This window comes from Haemaphysalis longicornis, unplaced genomic scaffold, assembly GCF_048455015.1.
Source record: "Haemaphysalis longicornis isolate Haplotype H1 unplaced genomic scaffold, Haemaphysalis longicornis Haplotype H1 scaffold_6, whole genome shotgun sequence".
NCBI classification, from domain to species: Eukaryota; Metazoa; Arthropoda; class Arachnida; order Ixodida; family Ixodidae; genus Haemaphysalis; species Haemaphysalis longicornis.
In genome coordinates, this window is record NW_027526407.1 from 53,715,221 (window position 1) to 53,735,668 (window position 20,448).

General features: G+C 47.2%; 1 protein-coding gene and 1 non-coding gene across 2 annotated transcripts; one reads left to right on the forward strand and one right to left on the reverse strand.

Annotated features, from left to right (window-relative positions):
- Positions 1-2,448: 2,448 nt before the first annotated feature.
- On the reverse strand, positions 2,449-2,520 carry Trnaa-cgc (transfer RNA alanine (anticodon CGC)). Its single transcript has one exon. It is a non-coding gene; the product is annotated as a tRNA-Ala (tRNA).
- Positions 2,521-5,474: 2,954 nt separating this feature from the next.
- On the forward strand, positions 5,475-7,530 carry LOC144142698 (ribonuclease P protein subunit p20-like). The gene is made up of 2 exons (XM_077674366.1): positions 5,475-5,603; positions 6,881-7,530. Exon 2 carries the CDS (start codon positions 6,909-6,911, stop codon positions 7,368-7,370), a length of 462 nt encoding a protein of 153 aa, XP_077530492.1. The 5' UTR covers positions 5,475-5,603; positions 6,881-6,908; the 3' UTR covers positions 7,371-7,530.
- Positions 7,531-20,448: the final 12,918 nt, after the last annotated feature.

A 20,448-nucleotide genomic window follows, 5' to 3' on the forward strand; every position in this document is an offset into this window, starting at 1 on the left:
TGATGCCAATTTAGCGGATTTTCCGCTAAATCTGGCGGATTTCATTTTATTCTGACGGGGAAAAAATTAGTCTAGCGGCTAGTGGATTTTTTGACGGGCCATTTTTATACATAGCGGATTTCTGGCGGATACCTCACGCAGTGCACCGATTCAAAGTCGCCCTGAAAGAAACCATTTCCGTGTCCTCTAAAAATGCAGAAATTGCTTAACTTCAGGGATTAGGAGGGCTCCTGTTCACTTGCTCCGCCTATCTCAGACAAACAAATCCGTGAGGTTTCAAAACGGCTCTGAGACAATCAAAAAAATTCAAAACCAGTGGAGCAAAATCACCCTCGTGGACTGGAATCAAATATCGTCCACGCAGTCGTTCTGGTGTGAAGTTCACTTCTATAAGGACGCCTGCGGCGAAAACCCGTACGCCGAGCTTGGCGGATTTGCCATGTCGATGCTCGGGCTGCCGTATTCAAATGCCGAAGTAGAGATGAGGTTTAGTCAGCTTAACATAGTAAAATCCAAGATGAGGAACAAGCCGAAGCCCGAAACAACAAACTCCATCCTCGTCGTAAGAGCGGGACTGAAGTGACACCAGAAAAGTTGTTTTGATTACGAACTTCCCGCAGCAGTTGTTAGTGCGATCGGGACATCTGCAACGTATGTGCAACCAAGTCACCTTTCTGGTCCCTCAACGAGTACCAGCGGTCCTGTGGAGATGGTGTCAGACGACGACAGCGGCGACGAAGACCTCGATGTGTTTTTCGTTGACGTGTGATTTCTTTTTTTTTTTTTTCATCAGTGTGAACATTTATAACTTTTAGCCTCTTCTGTGATGAGGTTGACCAATGACGACCACCGCAGCACTGAAACCTGAAGTGTTCTGTTAGACTCCTTGGAAGATATATTATTTCAGCTCTCGTAGTTTTCGGGAGCTTTTAAGAATGATAAAGGTATTTATCATACGAAATTGCACTGTTATTTTAAATAAAATAGGCCCTAGCGGGAAATTTAGTGGATATGTTTTGGAATCTAGCGGAATCTGGGGGATTTCTCATTGCTTTTTAGCGGATGTCTGACGCCCAGCGATGGCAACACTGAGTATACAAAAGGCATTCTCCATGGCACTCGTATACCGCGCAAAGGCCGCGCTTGTAGCGCTCCCGGAGCGTCAGAAACACCCCATTCTGTTAACACCGCAAGTTTCAGGTGACGAGATGGACATTTCACCATCTGATTTTATTGCAGACAGCACATGAGCGGAGAGGCATTCTTAACTACGGAAAAAGCGCCCTCGTCTAGTCAGATTCAATAATATAGACCGAAACATTCACGCATGACGCATTCGCAGAGCATGTGGCGAGTACAAAGCACAATTCCATTGATCTCTGCAAGCGTTATAAAAACTGATGCCACGCGTTAACTGGTAATCCTCTGGTGTTATAATCCGCAGCTCTCAATGTCCTGGCGGCAAACAGCGCTGAAGAATCGTACAACTGAGAAACGCGCCCGAAATGAGATGACGAATACATTGCAATTGGTAGCAATACTAACGCATCATCGTAATCTCCAGAGGAACTAGGCGGGACTGAAATGGTTAGAGACATCCGTAAATTAAACAAATAAAAGCTTTAATTTATATTATATGTAGCGGCTTTTACTCGTACAGTCGCTTTTAGAGTGCATGTTGGATAATATATTGGATATAGAGCAGGTATGACTGGGCTCGCTTCTGCTGCGTTATCACGCAGTCACGCGGATATCTCTTGATGCAGTCTGGAGGTGTATTAGACTGCTAACACTATGCCCTTCAGAGATGCGCTAAGACTATAATTGCTTATCTGTAGATGACCAGAGCACCCTCTTTCTCCAACCCCTCGAATCGGGTCACTTTAAATAAAGTTCGCTCTTTCTCTCTCTGTCACACACGCACACACTCGCTCACCCACTCACTCACTCACTCACTCACTCACTCACTCACTCACTCACTCACTCACTCACTCACTCACTCACTCACTCACTCACTCACTCACTCACTCACTCACTCACTCACTCACTCACTCACTCACTCACTCACTCACTCACTCACTCACTCACTCACTCACTCACTCACTCACTCGCTCTCAGACTATCAGTCACTCAGACTATCGGCGCGGGACCTAACTAGTTTCAGATTTTTTTCTGCAGTCAATTTTCTGGTATCTAATTGCATTTCGTTATTTCAGTTCACCCCCCCCCCCCCCCCCATTTTTTTTTCTGTGGATACAGCAGGTACAGTCTGGATCGCCGACCCCTCCCTGCGAAGAAAATTTTGCGGCGGCTGAACCTCCGTCATGGTGTCGGTTGAACCAAGGCAGACACTTGGAACGCCAGGTGTTTCGCGATACCTCAATGCCGGCCGTCTGGCTATCGCCGAAAAAACAAATGGAAAAAAATAAAAAGGACTATAAAAAAATGTGGAGGTGCCGGGGTTCGAACCCGGGGCCTTTCACATGCGAAGCGAACGCTCTACCACTGAGCTACACCCCCGGACGGCAGAGCACGCTCAAAAATGTTGGACGTATTCTTTGAGGAAAATGTATTATGGCAGTGTCACCATTCTTTGCGGCAGAAATACTATTTATTGCAGGGTCACTAACCGATTCAATGTTTCATTGCGAAAAACGAGTAAATAAGCCTCTTAATTTGGTTAACTGGTTGGATTGGTCATGGTGAACTGGTAAGGCCAGCCGTCCTATAGCTAGTGACAGGGCTTGCTACTCCTACTCCGGAAAAGGGATGACCACACAGATGAGTGGTGACCGTTGGTCATTGCGGGTGGAACCGCGCGAGGGCAAACACGGAACGTTAAAAACGAGGTACAAGGAAATGCAGCTAGCAAAGTTGGGAGAGAAATTAAATTTCGATAGTTAATCGTAAAGGTAAGCCCTGAATCAAAATACAAAGTAAATGGTGCAATGAAAAAGAAGAAAACCACCCCAAGAGAAAGAAATAGATAAACAGCACAGCGCGAAATACATATATCTTGAGACACTAGCAAACCTGCGAACAAGGACTTACATCCTCCCTTTGAAGTGGATCCAAAAGGAAGTTATTCTCTTCCTCTCTCTCTAATGAGTGCAGTGTCCAAGGTCGAAGGATCTGCAGCACCTAAACGAAGCATTAAGTCTAACCCCCATAGTTTGTTCGACACTTCCGTCGTTAGACAACTAGACCCTAATAGTCTTTTAACCGTCGCTTGCGGTACCTATGAAAACAGTTTTTTTTTATTTTCTTTAATTTATTTCATGTTTCTTGATACACGAGGATGCGGGAGAGGATGCCACTCAGCGGCATCTTGACGAGGCCCCCGCACCTTCCACCACGGGCAACATTAAGCAGCACATACAACAGCATTTTGTTGTCAACCAATAAGACCAAAGAATATGTTGTCAAGTTTTCAACAAGTTACGCACAGATATGTCAAATGCATACGTATGCAAATGTAAAAGCAACTATGCACGCATGCGAAATACTTGTTGCTTTTCTTTTCGTTAAAAAAACATCTTTTGGGGCTGCAATGGAGCTGAGTGAGATACTGAATCCTAGTTCTTTCAAATTACACGAAGTTGTATTTTCTCTTCATGGCTCCTTGAAGCGAAAAATGAAGGTGCCCTTGACTTAATATTCCTGAGCATATTAAAAATCCCCAGAAGGTCTCCACTACGGCGCGCCTTATATTCCAGGTGAGGGGCGTATAATCCAGGGATGGTGTATCGGTGTCAGAACACCCCTCGAAGTTTTCAAAGCCGTGCTCCCCCCACCCCTTTTTTCGCCTTTCTTTCGCCCTCGCTATTTACACTCTGCGTTCACATATTAAAATAGAAAAACAAAGATAACCCGCCGCGGTGGCTCAGTGGCTAAGGCGTTGCGCTGCTGAGGACGAGGTCGCGGGTTCGATTCCCGGCAGCGGCGGCCGCTTTTCTGATCGAGGCGAAAAGCAAAAACGCCAGTGTGCGCGAGATTTCGGCGCACGTTAAAGATCCCCCAGGTGGTCAAAATTAATCCGGAGCCCTCCACTACGGCGCGCCTCAACGCCTGCGTTGCGTCGGCGCGTTAAACCCTACTATCAATCAATCAGAAAAACAAAAATAGGGTTGACAATTAAACTGAGATATTGTTTCGGCGCTGGATATCATTCCTAAAATTTGTTTTTATAGCTGCGGCGTGTATACCACACCCCGAAAAATGTTTCTTGCAACGCCACTACTCCAGGTGTATCTTTGGCCAACCTTTGGCGCACAAACGCTAACCCCCCCCCCCTTCTTTCTTCCATTTTTTTTCTTCAGCCTTCTCTATCCTATCCTGCCACCGTCTTTAGCTCAGATTCCGTTGCCCAATGGACGGGCGTTAATCTGGGATCTTTAACTGGATATATTGCTTTGTATTATTCCTTAAATTCAGCTTCGTGACCTATCCTTCATGCACGAAAGACGTGAGGTAAATCAGAATTTATCTATTAAATTAAATTTCCGGTAAAATGTTATGTCGTCAGGACACGTAACTGTTTTCGAAGATCTGAGTTTCAATAGAAAACTTGTTAGTAATAAATTTAGCATATACAGATAAAGATGAAATTGGGGGACAAAATCCGACTATTTTTCGTGGCGCCATGTCGGCGCAAAATTGTCCCAGCAAGCACTTTCATTTTTATCCTTCGGGCAGCTCAGAAAAAATAAAAAATCGCAGGCATAATCCTGAGAACAACAGTATTGTAGTATTTTAAGGCGTAATAAACAAAAGCCAGTGCTGGGTGCTTCTTTTCTATCATATACAGATAATTGTTTTAAATAAATAAATAAATAAATAAATAAATAAATAAATAAATAAATAAATAAATAAAATTGATTTCAGCGATGGTTTACATCTAGAGGATTCTAAAGCTGCGCTGTATCGACACGAATTACCTGAAAAACATAATAATATAAAATGCTGCACTATTTCGAAGCTGATTGAAGTAATTGATGGCAGGTTGTGCAACCTAAAATACCGCGCAATGAAAATGAAAATAATCAATATAATGACACAATTAAAATATTGAGAAAAAAATAGGTCATCAGCTCTCCAAGTCATTCGCCCTCCTATTTCGTGCGCGGCGCCGACTTACGATACTTTTATTCAAATCATATCCAGTACATTTATTTACACGTATTAATGCAATGAGGTCCACACAAAACGGGCCACAGTGATTGCTTGTGGTATCTAGCCAGCATACCTGTGGACAAGCTTGGGTGTCTTGCAGGTTTAATATTTTGTTCAGCGCAAGAGTTAATGTCGGGCGCACTAATTTGTAGGCCGAAAAAAGTGCAAAAAGTTTCGTGGTTGCGTTTCTACTTTGCTCTGAAAAAAAAAAATGGCAAAAGCCACTTTTGGCTGCACGCCCTCCCAGCGAGTAAAACTCAAAACCGAAACCGAAAGTGCAGAAGATTTCTTTCCTGCTACCGCATCGCCATCGGCAGCACATTCAAGATGGCCGCCTCCACAACAACTCGTACGTGTTTTCACGAGCACAGACACAAACTTTTCAACGCAAGTCGCGGATGGTGAGACGTTAATTACGCAGCTGAACTGAGGTAGGTGGTTTAATGTGTTACTGCGCTTTCGGCTACACCACTACATCAATGCCTGCGCTAACGGCACTGTTCTTAGAGCTTGGTCAATCGACGAAGGCTGTTGACAACGGCGTGCTGACTCAAATTGCGGATGAAATCGTGCTCGCATCTTTCGCCGTGGTTTACCGCAGTGTTGGCCGTTCTGATGCTGAACTCTGGATTACGGGTTTGAATCCTTGCAAAGACAGCTCTTCGATAAAGGCGAAATAAAAATGGAGCCTGCGCGCGATGTTTTGAAGTGGTAAATGACGTCGAAGGAGACGAGATAACGAGGTTGTCCGAAGCAACTTTGAGCTGTTCACAACTGCGCACATTGTAGCTTTGTCACGTGAAAGTTGAGGTTAAATATTTTGAGGTTTGTTTGAAGCGGCCAAGAAATAAAATAAAACTGCAGCAGGAGCTGGGTTACCTCGGCTTTGCGAAACGATTTGCCATTTAAAGCAACCGTAGACGATTTTTCTTCTTTAGCTCAAGGCAACGGTGATAACAGTGTGGTAGGTTACGGAGAATGGCTTATTCGTTGTCGTATTACCAATTCAGCTAAAACAGTAATGCAATCAGCGTCAAATTTCGGCACCGGGTTTCTCAAGTTACAGGCACGTGTTAAAATGAAACAAGTATGCTGATACTGATCTTACTTAAAGATTGACTGCCGCGAATTCCATCACGCTACTTTGAATGCGCAAATTAGTAGCAGCAGGTTTTCTTTTGCTACTAGCCCTGTTGACGTCATTATTTGTTTGTGTGTGCGCGTGTGCGTGCGCGCCTTGACTGATAGCAGGTAAGAAAAAAGGTGAAGCCGGCAGCAAAATTAACAGCTATGTATAGAGAGGGATACTTGTTGCAACAAATAAGCAAAGAGTAACTGGCTTTCAATATATAATCGCGAAATTCAGGGGCTTATCTATGTCTGCATTGTTTAATCTATGCACCTTGTTGAACGTTAACTTCGTTACACATAATCATGCAAAGACCTAATGTTTTTCAAATTTCACTGGTATTGAAAAAAATCTTTCTGTAAAACCAGTTTTTCTACCCCGAAATTAGTTTTGTTGCACTTGTAGTACTACAACATAATTAATGTTTAATTTAGCCAATCGATCAGTGTGCAGCAGTTGTTTTTCCTTTATTGCAAGAAAATTACATTTTTCAACCTATGCATGTTCTTGACATTTATTTTTTTTTTCTGTCGCCTCTTTCGTTGTACTGAAACCGAACATTAATGCATGTTTGTCCAGCGCATTCAAGCTCCCGCTTTCCTGGACAATGGCGGCAGCTCAGCCAACGATGGAAGGCGCTGAAGCAGTGAGCGAGCGACCCATCGTGCCCCGACGGCCAAGATTCGACCCTGATGACTACCAGCTTCGCAAACGCAAGGCCTCCGGCCAACTGCCTCGTCGAGAGAACGACGTGTATGTCAACATGTCGACAAACTTCAAAGGGCAGTTGGAACGTTGCCGAAAGCTTTTGGACAGTGGCAAAACCGAAGTGTTCGTCCACGCCTTGGGGGCCGCTGTTGGCCGGGCGATCAACTTGGCTTTGCAGGTGGAAAGTCATTACCAGGGCGTGGTTGAACTGGACGTTCGTACTTCAACTGTCGGTGTCGTCGACGATTTGGAGCCTCTGGGTGACGACCTGGAGCCGATGACACAGACCCGACAGTCGTCTGCGGTCCACATTAGACTCTTCATGGCAACTGCGGACAAGCAGACGTGCCCCAGTTCATGAAAAAGTCGCGAGAAATTCATAAAGCTGTGAAGTTGTTGAAGGTGATTGAGTGACGTGTTGAGTCAGCAAAAAAACCAGCTGCAGTCAAGTCAAGCATGGGCTCTTGAAAGAATTCTCTGAAAGCTTATAAAACTATGAAGTTGCCTCATTTTGTTCGTGAGTGTTGGCCGGCCTGTCTTACTATGTGCTTTATTTTTTGTGGCTGTACGTTTGCTTGAATCATTGTTTCTTAAACACTGAGGTGTTTTGTTTTTGCTTGATTTAGAGAAATTCCAAGTGAGGAAACTGAATGAAGTCTACCAGTTGCGTCGTGCACAGTTTTCACAATAAAAATAAAGAATAAATTAAACTCGTACCTTAACAATGATTTTGGAAACATTCAAGTGCGTCGCACAGTTAAAGAGGGCTGTGTGTGCCTCTACGAAGACTATATGAAAGAAATACTTTTCTTTCAGGTGCTGCTTTGTCAGTACAGCGTGTGAAAAAGCCTATTTACACCTATACAATTGTAGAGGTTAATTTTGGTCCCGAATACTGATCTTTCAGGTAACAAAGACAGCTACAAAACTCAAACGTTGTTACTGTTTGTGAAAAAATTTTGAGTGAAAAGTGCATCGCAAAGTGGGAATGCGGGACGTACAATCGAGCAATATTAAGGGCCATCCAATCTAAGTTACAACTTCTTTTATTATTTTGAGGTTACAAGAACCAAAGTTTCTGCAAATGCTGAATTTGAATGTTGCCCCGCATAATTTTCCTGCCAGTAATAGATCCAAGAAGGTATAACAGAGGCAGCTGGAACCGCAGGTGTCTTTTTGTGCTCGAAACAAAATGTCACAAATCCCGATAAAGAAACGCAAAAAAAAAAAAGAAAAAGAAACGGTGCTTTTCGCACGAGTGACCTTATGACGCTCGTGGAAGCCTGTAAGGACCAGTTTCACGTTAAGCGAAACCAGGAACCCTTGTTGCTCTTGTATTCGTCCTTTTAGAAATCAACACTCGATGGGCGTTAGAAAGAGGTAACACAAAAACAGCCTCTAAACATTTCTCTTTGTGGTGTTGGTTATCTTGACGCCTTGAACAGGGGGAGAGGTTGTGTGCATTTATTCTCACGGTTTCGCTTCCACACAGTGGTTCCGGCGACTCGGTGAGCGGAAGCGGTTTAGCCGGTTGGGAAAAAATCAGAGCAGACTGCTCTCATTGAGATCTGGAGCAGTCTGCCTTGATACCAGCCGCAATCATTGTAGTGGGGGTGAAGTGCAAAAAACCTCTCCTTGAAAAAAAAAAAAAAAAACGCAGCTACCACATTAACCGTATTCGCCGTTTTAAGTGACAGTGGTTCCGAAACGGCTCTGCGCGCGCAGCTACATGAAAACAAACAGCGGCGTCCAGATTGGTGGCGCCGTCTGTCGTCGCGTATACAAGACGCGTAGCACATTTTCTTTCTAGTGCGCCGCTACGAAGCGCTGTTGTCGGCCGCTTTAGGCGCCGCCCTTTCTAGAACGACGGAACTGTAACAAGAGTGCTTTGACGCCACACTATCAGGTGGCGCCACGCATCCACCCGGGGGTACTTGCGCCATTTGCGCATTTTAGCGGGGTAGTAAGGTGCGCTTTCTTTGGAAGGGAGGAGTCGCGCTTCTCTGGTGTGCGCCATCGGCCACATGCTAGGCTGGAAGGGTAGATAGGCTTCGTTGTTTGGGACGTCATTTCTTTCTTGTTATTCTTTTGGAAGATTTGCAAAACAGTGCATGTAAAAGACCATTAGGTGTTGTATGCGTGGAGTTTCAGGATTTGTGACGGCGTCTTTGGGACGGACACGGGCAATAACAAATTAAACCGACTAGCTATGATATTTTTATTATCGGAATTGTTATTAATGTTGTTCTCGGAATGTGCATTTTACAGTGGCTTGAAGGTGTGAAAATTATTGCATTACGCTGATTAATTACCCGGTAATTTCAACTTTATTTTTAAAAAATTTATAATACATATGTGTCCTGAGAATTCACAGAAAAGTGGAGGCGTGCTCGAGCTAACACCTCATCTTAAATTTTAAAAAGGGCAATATGAAGACAAATTACAACTTTGTTTAATTTAAAAGAACTAGACTTCAGTACTTAACCCAACTCCATTCCAGCCACAAAAGTTGTTTTTTAACCACAGAAAAAAAAAAACGCCACAAGTGTTAAAGCATTTTCAAATTTCGCGCTACAGTGACGTTTTATGGGCAGGAGTGACGTCATATGGGCCAGCACTAAAACCATAATTTTCAGTGCGGTAGCTGCATGTTAGCATACAAATGATGCGATCAAACGGAACTAGAGGCCTGACTACAATCCAGTCATGTGTCTTATATAGCGATGGGCGGCCGCCAATCGCACAAAGATTGAGTGACGTCATAGAAAAGTTGCCGTTAAGTGGCTAGGGTGTCGCCAGTGCTCCACATGTTTCTTTAACATATCTCTATTATTTTTTCGAAATTTGGGATCAAGTTCGTATCATTGTTATTGCGACAAGCAGTCTTTCTAATCATCAAAAGTTGTATTTTGTCTTCATGGCCCCTTTAACTAAGCTGTGCCGGAACCACACATGATCTCACTCATTTGAAAGAGGAAATGACGTGAGCTAATAGTAGGGCTCGTCGCTTCTGGGTCTTATTTTATAAATTCGCCTTAATTTTTTCAGTTTCTATTTTGTGTGTGCATTGTTGTTTTTTATCGGGAATATACAAACTGCTAAGCCCGTTCTTGCTCTTTTTTCTGGAAATATATATAGTGTGGTTTCGGCAATATGTTATTACCATCAAAGGCCATAAAACAGCAGAAATGAAAAATGTCATAAAATTAAGGCTTCGACGGACGCCCGTAGTGTCTGGAAGAGTCATTGAATAAAAAGCTAAGACCTCCATCACGAAACAAAAAAAATGTATTGGTGTTCCCGACCGCCTGTCGCTCGCAAGTTTGCTCACAGATTTCCAGAGGCCTAGAAGTCAATCCATTATTTGCTGTTGTAGTCGGTATTCCCGTCTTCTAATTATTTAAAAATGGGAACGCAGTGACTCGATGCATTTCACCGTAAATTTAACTACCGATGAAGTCACCGATGATAATGCACTACTACAGGAGAGGTCGGAAGTGAAGCTGTCTATACAAGCGTACTCTTGGAAATATCTAAAACCGCTTGCTAACCTTCGCCGCGTTTTGTTGTTGTTGTTGTTTCGACTCGACAGGGCGATCGTCAGTGTCGACACTCCGAAAAGAGCGAAAATAAATCGTATTTCCTCCCCAGATGCCTCTCTCTCTCTCTCTCTCTCTCTCTCTCTCTCTCTCTCTCTCTCTCTATTCTATTCTATCTATCTATCTATCTATCTATCTATCTATCTATCTATCTATCTATCTATCTATCTATCTATCCGTCCGTCCACCCTTCAATCGACCCATCCATCTATCCGTCCATCCATTCATCCATCTATCCCTGACTGGAGGTTATGGGTAAGACGACTTTCCCAGGTGCCCTCTGCAGTGAGCAGAACGTGCGCACTGCGTACTACGGAGAGCATAGGAAGCACACACTTCCTGCGCACTGTTAAACTTCGACATTGCGTACTGCAACGTGCGCACATGCAACGTGCACACCGAGTAGTGCCAAGTTCGCAAAAAGTGCTCTATATGCGCTGCGCAATACTCAAAAAGAGCACACTGTGTACTGCCCTCAGAAAAATGGCACAGCTTGCACTGGTGGTGCAACGCTGGAGAAACAGCAGAGCCGAAGGTCGAGTTATCTTCTCCTCTGGAATCCGCTGTCATTGCGGTGGACCGATCGGAACGGCCTTGGCTAACCTCGGCTAAACTCGGCCTCACCCCTCAACACTTATTGAGCACTAAATCCGGCTTACTTAATTAAATCCGGCTAAACTTGGCCTCACCCCTCAACACTTATTTGAGCACTAAATTCGGCTTACTTGGTTAAATCCGGCTAAACTTGGCCTCACCCCTCAACAATTGAGCACTAAATCCGGCTTACTTGGTTAAATCCGGCTAAACTTGGCCTCAGCCCTCAACACTTATTTGAGCACTAAACCCGGCTTCCGGCTAAACATGGCCTCACCCCTCAACACTTATTTGAGCGCACGGCCGTTCGCCGGCTGAGCCCCGCTATAACTCTTCTTCCTCCAGTCGACCTTCTTTTACGCCGGGCGTTCTCCGAGTAGAGTTGAGTCCGTCTGTGAGGCTAGCTCTCGACGCTGCTGGTAGCCCGACAAGAGTTGAGCCCTGCTGGGAGGCTCGGCCGGGAGGTTAGCGCGTGCCCTCGGCTCTTGGCTGACGCGAGCTGCTTTTGTGCTTTCCCTTCTCACCAGGAGGCAGCGCGCCCGTTTTTTTTCTTGGTATTTTTTTTTTCTGACGCCACCGGACCAAGCTGAAGCTGAAACAGCTCCGCTGTTAAACGTGCGCACTGTGTACTGCACAGCGCACCGCAAGTGCGCACCGAGTATATATACTGCACAGTTTGGAGACTGTACTGCATATCTATAGAGCGGATGTCCTGGCCCCTCCCGGCGTTGTGCACCCGGCGGTCGCAGAAACTGCCTATTTCCGGTTAAAACTGGATTCGGCAAAATGAATTCGGCGGTCTCCTATACCCATTAGCAACACAGCGCAAAAAAGACCAAGGACCCGTATACCCGTTTAATTTCCCGTTCAAACCGAAATGCTAAAAAGTAATGGGACAATAGCCAAAAATATTTTTTAAGGAGACGGATAAAAGGCAAAAGGCGTTTAAATGAGCTATCCTGGCAGGAGCCTGTCGTTGTCCAGCGTCGATTTGAGGGTGCAAAAGCCGTGACTCCTACTCAGAGTTCCACCGTGGAACTGGGGTTCGCCTTGCATGAGAAACCGAGAACCACTGCACGCTAATTCGTCCACCCGCAAATATTCAAGAGAGAGAAAAAAAAATCATTTTTGGAAGGAGGTAAAGTAAGGCTGGAATGTTAACCAGGCTATAGCATAGTTTGCCATCCTGTGCTTGGGAAATGGGAGAGTGGGCAAAACCGAGAAAACAGAAGAAAGTAAAGTGCAAGTAACAGAGCGTAGAGGCCCGGCGTTAGGGCATTATATGTTCGAGTTCAGCGATTGCCACTAGAGTCTTCCGTACCATAGTACCTTGTTCAAGTTCGTAGTTCGCAGGTATGAGCGCCTTCCTCGCCCGGTGGGCAGACGACGGAGGATATCAGTGACGTAAAATTTTCTTCTCAGACAAAGGTTGCCGAGGGTCTGGCTGCCGCAGTGTTGGAGAGCTGTCGTGTTTCCGGTGATAAACCTGAGGCATAAAAAAATGCCGAATGGCCTCCGTCGGGCCGCTAACTCCACACTCATCACTCGCTGCCATCCCAATCAAGGAAGAGGAGACATTTGTGAGTGCCAGCCTTAGCCGCAGAGACGGCAAGGGAGGGGCTGCGTCAGATAGTGCCAAGCTTTGTGGAAGGGGACGTAGAAGGTGCAGGTCAAGGCGCCGTTACGTGCACTGCTTCATTTGGAAAGTGTTTGTCAGCCAGGAAAGCATGTGGATTGCCCAGAAGGTCATCACATACTTCATTGCTCTTCTCCGCCTCCTCATGGCGGCAGTTATGGGATTGTGTCAGCTTTCCTCTTGTCACGCCAAGTGTCGGCACATGCCTTACTTGTTTGCTTTGTCTCCTCATAGAGGGCACTCGAAAGTTTTCTGGCCCGTTCCCAATTGATTGATTGATTGAATAATTAATTGATTGATTGATTGAAAATATATTTATTTTAAAAACGAGGGAGGAGGAGGAGGAAAAACTTTATTGTGAGCCTGGTGATGTGGGAGCGGTTCCTCAGTCCAGGAAACCATGGGACGACCAAAGAAGGTGGCTATCCTAATTTCAGTATTCCACTGGTATCCACTGCCGCTGTGGCTCTCTCTACCAGCACCACAAAAAATCTATGAAAACTTATAACGACTTACAGCTCCGCTGTATAATGGTAACACCACTTTTTCAGCATTCCAATGAATATTCCTTATTAGTGATTGATCGTAATGATCGTTATAGTGGGATTGAGATGGATTAAAACGAATGAGGGTAGAATAACGATCGATTAGTGACTGGCAGCAATTAATTCATTCATTAGTAATTATTAGTAAGCTGAATAAACGCAGTGCTGAGTCCTGACACGAACTTTTTGTGTCAAGTTTTTTTGCTGCTATGGGTGCCTACCAGCTCACTAAATCATAGAATAGCACATTAGGTAGTCTACCGCAGCGTGAATAGTCGTTTAAAGCCTCCTTTATTCGTGTCAGTTTCGGTTTCGATGAAACGAACACCGAGGCGTGCTGTCATGACAGGGGGGCGCTCTTGACGTCACTGTTCTCGTCGCAGCACGACCGGTCGGGAAAGGTGAGTTTTCAAGTAATATTGATGGGCGTGAAAAAAAAAAAAAAAAAAAAAACCAACATATTTCTTTATTTTTTTTTTCAGCTGATTATGAAATATTGAAAAAAGACGTTTCCGCCCTTGCGTCCAGGCCAGCCGTGGATGCACGCTCCCGGGGGGCATGACGTCAGTACCAAAACTCTGACGTGGTTCACAAGGCGAGAGAGAGAGTAAACATCTTTATTGAGAAAGAATAAAATGGTGTCTTCGGGGTGTTTTCCTTAGTCCAGGACACCTTGAGCTCGGGCCGCGTCCACAGCCCTCTCGACCAGCTCACGCTGATCCTCGAGGGTGGAGCTGGCCAAGGCTCTCTCCCAAAGCTCATGGGTAGGATAAAGATTGGGGCGGGGAAGCGGGGCTTGGTCGCAGCCTCCTACAATGTGATAGAGTGTACCAGGGGCCTCGCAGAAGCGGCACTGCGGCGGGAAACAGATAGGAGCCAAAATGTGAGACTTTTGGAGGTGTGGGAGAAAGTGTTCGCTTGGAGAGCACGGAGGAGTCCAAGCAGCACGCGCAAAAAGCAGCCAGCGCTTTGGCTACGTCGGAAGCCCCTGACGTCGGCAGTTAAAGACCAAGTAAACTCAAATTTCACCTCGGACAACTTTAGTTTGAACGTGCAGTACGTACTACCAGACCAACTGGTACATGACTGGTAGCCCCATGAAATGTGTGGTTAATTAGTTAAAGACGCATAAAAAAACTCCGTCGCAGGCACGGTACACACCCCGGTGGATCGCGCAAAAAAGTCAGGAAGCGGAAGTGACATTGCGGTCGGACCTGCGCTTTTTCCTACGGCCAGCCAGGAGAACCGGTCGAGCTCCGCTGGGAGCGCTTTTACTAGAGCTACGGCGAGGGGAAAAGCGTTGCGCGCAGGTTTGCACCGGCCGGCCGGCCACGTGTCGCCGCCATAGGTCGGCAAAACAGAAAGAACTCACTCAAACTCAATCACAACTTTTTCCATTCACGCTGTACTCAATCAAACTCACACTCAAAAATCTCGTCTGTTCCCAAAATCACTCGTACTCACTCATCAAATACTCATTTGTAATCATACTCACTTGTACTCAAACTCATTTGTCCTCACGAGTATTCGTACTCAATCTGTACTCATGAGTACTCACTCTGTACTCATGAGTACTCAATCTGTACTCATGAGTACTGCTCAATCTGTACTCATGAGTACTACTCATTCTGCACTCATGAGTACTACTCATTCTGCACTCATGAGTACTACTCATTCTGCAATCATGAGTACTACTCATTCTGCACTCATGAGTACTCAATCTGCACTCATGAGTACTCAATTTGTATTACTCACGAATAATCAACTTATCTGCACTGTTAGCTAGGTCGTATCTCGAATTAAAGACTAAATAGAAAAAATAAAATGTTTAATTGATTAGAAAAACACACGGTCGGGCTCAGGGGAGCTCGGGATTGTCGGTGCGGCCGTGGCCGCAAACTGCGATTTTCTGCGTGTCTTCGGGTGGCAGCTTTTGTCGTCCGTTTTCGTTTCCGGGCGCGCTGATACTCTCGTAATCGTGCTCCGAATCCAAATTGTGCCTGCCACCAGGCACAATGAAGCGTTCGCGTAGATTGACGTCCGTTCGTATCCAGATCACTGTCCGCTTATTCACAGATGCGCGATGCTGGCTTTTGTTATTTGTTTTTCCGGATACTAGAAACTTCGTTAAGAGGGTGTTCGTCTCGTTGAGTTTCGGTGAAGTTCAAATCTTCTTGATTTTATTGTGTGTGTGCCGTGGGATTCACTTCGTCAGACATGAACTTGACAGTGTTTACGGCGTTGCGTTAGTCGCGCCTCTTCCGTCGGCGATTGTGTTCGTGTAGCTCGTCGCGTGCTTGATGCATGTGGGGGCGTAGACGTCCGGTTTGTCCGGTGGCGAGCTGCGCTGTGTAGGGATGGCATAGTTCGGCGCGTTGAGGATGTTGCTTGAATTGACGTGTGCGTTGCGTATGGTGCGGTAGCTGTTTGGCTATTCGTTTAGTGTGCGGTAGCGTGGCGTTTTCGTAGGGTGACATTGCTGATCGGTCAAAGTCGTTGCGGCTCCGTCCTCGCAGTCGCCGTGGTTGTTTCGGATGTGAAACCGTTGTGGTGGGGTAGCGGGCGTAGTTCGTGCCGTCCGTTCGGTCCTACATTCTTTGGCGTCGCAAGCGTGACTTCATCGTTAGGGCATTCGATGCGTTCGTCTGGATCGGGTTTATTCGTTGCCGTTCTTGCCGTGTCCGTGTCGTCGCTCAAGCCCTCGTATTTTGCCCGTTGTTTCAAGAATGCTAAAATCGCTATCTCTCCCAAACAAGCAGGCTCCGTTCGTCCCGAGTCCTCTTGCCCACGGTTGCGTCCTCTAGTACGAAACGGTGTTTGTCGTGTGAGTCTCGATCGGAGCGTGGGTGCTGGGGATCTTGTTCGTTCTGGCTCGGACGTGCCGCATGCGGTGACCGTGTCGTTGCTCGTTGACGGAACTACCTGCACGAGTGTAATGTCATTCGTTCACTGGACTCGCGCTGGAGCAGCGGGTGTCGGAGAGCTCGTACGTTCCGGTAGGGTTGAACCGCGTGCGCTGGGTCTTTTGTTGCTTGTGGCCAGGCTGATTTCGGCGCTTGTAACATTCGCTGGCCAAGTCCGGATAGCAGCAGCGGGAGCGGAGGACGTCGCGAATAGCAGTTTCCTCCGCGTGTGCTGGCTTAGTGGCGTTCCGTGCGCTGTGCATTTCGTTCGCCGTGGTCAGCTCCACTGGCTCAAGTTGGATGCCGTTCGTCACCTCTGGTGCGTTTCATGCGCTGTTCGTCTCATTTTAACTGGGAAACTGCCGTATGATTGATGTGCGGTCGTTCGCCACGCATGGTGCATTGCGGGCGCCGTGCGTCTTCGTCGCTTGTCATGGCTATATCCACCGATCCGGATGCGATGTCGTCGGTTGCGTGTACCGGCGCCGGTACAGGACATGCGGAAAATGTAAGTACTGGCCCCGTTGCATTCCGCGCTCTCAGCGTTTCGTTCGTGTACGTTTGGACCGCAAGAGCGGGTTGCAGGAACGTGGTGCCTTCTGGCTCGTGCGCGCTGCGTACGTTGCGCGTCTCGTTGCTCGTTGATGGAATGACCTTCGCGTGGGCGATATAGCTCGTGGGCGATGTAGCAGAGCAACGTGTGTTCGTGATCTCGCCAGAAATGCACTGAGATTCGATGCGTTTTCGTAATCGTGGCGATTACCTGGTAGAGGTCCGGTGAGCAGGCAGGCACAATTTTCCATGCGTCGTCTCGTTCGCGTGCGCGCCGTCGTGCATTCTGCCTGTGTCCGGATCTCGTGCAGTCCAGGCACCATGGGAAACATGCGGCCGACTCTCGCCAGTTGTCTCAGAAAACTTTCTCGTTCATCACGCAGCCACGGTCGCTGTTTAATTAAGAGGCTCACGAGATCAGTGCGTGGGGGCATTCGCAGAAACTGCCGCCGACGCAGATTCGACAGTGCTACGGCAGCTCTTCTCTGTGATATCCGTCCGACCGTCACGTGGTCAGCTTTGTTTACACAATATCTCGCGTTTCGGGGCGGCCGCTGAACCCGAAAATGCGACTGGCCGCATTCAAAACGCCTCTACTTAAAAACCGTCGCACGCTGTGAGCAAATGAGGTTTCCACACGTGATAAGTAGGTCATTAGCTGTTCATCGCAGCAAAAAAAAAAAAAAAAACGAGATACAAAATTTTTGTGTCTGTACCCCTTTTTAAAAAAGCGCCCGTATCACTTATTTTCGATCGAACGCCACAACAGCCCACCACAAGCATCGCACACACACACACACACACACACACATCAGCAACGATTACCGCACAAAACATCTCCTGTAAGAAAATACAACAGCAGCCCAACAACCTCTTACAAGCATATTTTGAGTTATTTGCGCAGCTGCGAGCTCAGGATTTTGACCTCCTGCACAGCGTCCGGGCAGGGCGATGGCACAGAAATCGCAAACTGAGAAATAATTAGCCGCTTCCAGTTTGTCGAATCGAAAGACAGCTTTTCTTCCTTCATCACAAACGCACAAATTGAGGCACAACAAAGCAAGATAGAGGTGTTAGGAAATGGGTAGACAAAGGGCGGCAGTATCTATCTTCACAAAAACAACCGATAACATCGACGTTACCCATATTTCGCTCGTACATTCCACTGCGCCGTAAGATGCGGTTATTCCAGCAGAACGCCAGCTACGGTCGCTGCTGTTTCCCAGTCCCCTTTGAAGCGCCACCCCATAGGTGTGAAACCCGAATTATTTAATGATATGTGACTCCGCAATTTAATATCAGTCACAACTAAGCTTGCAACCCGTCACGCGCGGATTGCAAGGTGCTGGAATTAAATGTGTGTATTAGCTCCGCTATGGTTTTACGTTCATTACTTGGTTGGCTTTCTTATCGAGCCGGTGTTGCTGTCGCGCTTTGGTTCTTTTATTACGGAAGGAGAACGGTCGACACTGCAATACCTCGCGCCACGCAGCGCGAAGTTTCAAGTTTCACGGCGCAACCGCCACAAGTTCTCCCTCCCTGATGTGTATTGGCTTGCGTATTCCTAACAGGGCGCAGGCGAAGGCGTCAGGGTGGCGCGCCACTTCTTTCCTTCTCTCCAGGGATGCTATCACGGTGCTAGGAAAAGAGTTGAGGGCAACAGACAATGCGACGCCTCTCATTGGTCAATGGCGTGGGTTAACCGAGGTCAGCAAAACAAACAAAAAAAGCTGATTTTTCGCCTCCATGTGGCGTCCATTGCACCCCCTTTCTTTTTACTTTCACGCTCGCGCTCCCGATGCCGGCGCGCCAGCGAGGCGGCTCAGCGAAGAGGAAAAAAAAAAAAAAATCGTCCTCTGAACCCATAGAGTTTCTTAGTAAGTATACCTCTGAATCGCCCCTCTGAAGTTTTCTTTTTTTTTTTTTTACCTTCATGACATGCCGTTCCCGTAATAGCTAGAGAAAGCGCGGCCACGTTTTAATCGTTCTGTGCTCCACTGTGCATATAAATAATGCACTCTCGACGCCGGTGGCGTCAGAAAGCGGACGGCTGTTAGCCAAGCTTGTATGGCTACGGTTCTGTGTATATTTCCTGTCTGTAAATAACAACTCCCGAGACTCCGTGTGACTTCGAAGCGCGCGGGGTTCTGTAGGCTGAGACTATTTCCGTTAACAGCAAGGGCAAGACCCACATGGGTCTGACCTTAATCACTAATTTTTGTATGCGTGTGTGTGTGCGGTTAACCATGGCGCCCGACACAAATTTGCTGCACCTTGCGACGCGTCGATGGTGGGCCCGATTCGCGCCTCGGTGAAACAGCGCGCGCGGCAGACGTGCCGCAACTGGGCGGCACACGGCGCCGCCAAGTCTACTCTCCATTTCCCATCGAGACGGCCGCACCAAAGCATGCCTGGGGCGACCGGCCCGCAAAAGACACGCAGGAAGTAGACCCTGGAGACGGCGCCGCTGAGTCGCCTTCCCTTTCCTGTCGTGGCTCGGCTGACGCAATGACTTCGCCTACATTCGAGACTTGTGCCCTCTACCGAGGGGTAAAACTTCGCCCTGTAAATATTTTCATATTAATAAAAACTTTCTCTCTCTCTCTCGCCTTCATTCGCCGAATTCAAACTGCGGCCAGTGGTAGTCCTGATTGGAAAGATTCGAACTGCACGCGGCTGCGACGGAACCCCGGTGGTATAAAACAGGTCTTGAAGCAGCTGCTGTGCGGCGGCATTTCATCGGAGGCACTGAGTTGAGTAGTGCTATCGCCTTTGTGCGAGCCATGTAACAACGCTCTTGCTACCATTGTATATACTGTCTATAAATGCAGCTTAAAATCACCGTCGGCTCGACAACTTCATCGATCTGCTCTGCGCCGCGTCGATGGCGGACTGAGCAGGGCAACGTCCCAACAGTGGTGACTGAGCTGGAATGCCCCAGTCCCAAAAGTGTGCGTGTACGCGTGCGCGCGTGTGCGTGTGCGTGTGCGTGTGCGTGTGCGTGTGCGTGTGCGTGTGCGTGTGCGTGTGCGTGCGCGCGCGCGCGCTTTGTGTACTGGAGAACACGTTTTGCTGACGCTGTTTTAGGAGGCGTGATAGCTTGCACTGCCGTCACTGTATTGCCGTGGTTGCACAGTGGAAATCTGCAGCTCTTATCTCGAGCAGCGCGGATGAAGCTGACAGCGATCGACCAAAAAGTGCGCTGGCGTCGTTGTGTGCAATCCACATGTTTTACGAGACGTTCGAAGACGCGAGCTTAAGCGACAATCCCGGCGTCTGGCGTTGGCGTTCATCATTTCAAAACGATTCCTTCACGAGGCCTCCCACAGTGCGAGCTTAAACTCGGCAGTAGTTGCTAGCGAGGGGTGGTCGCCCCGCCTGTAAACAGTAGTGAAGGTAGAGGAATAATAACAACCGAAATTCACCGTCATCGTCAGCGCCCTCATTACAAGGTGGCATAAACGAAGAGCGGCGAAGGGGGTTGCCACTCGAAAGTAAAGCCATTCGAAAGCAAAATGCTCCTCCAGCGGCAAGATGCCAGAGCTCTCCGACAAAATATGCGAGGATAAACAAAGCGTCACACGCGTTCAACTGGATATTATGATGTCCG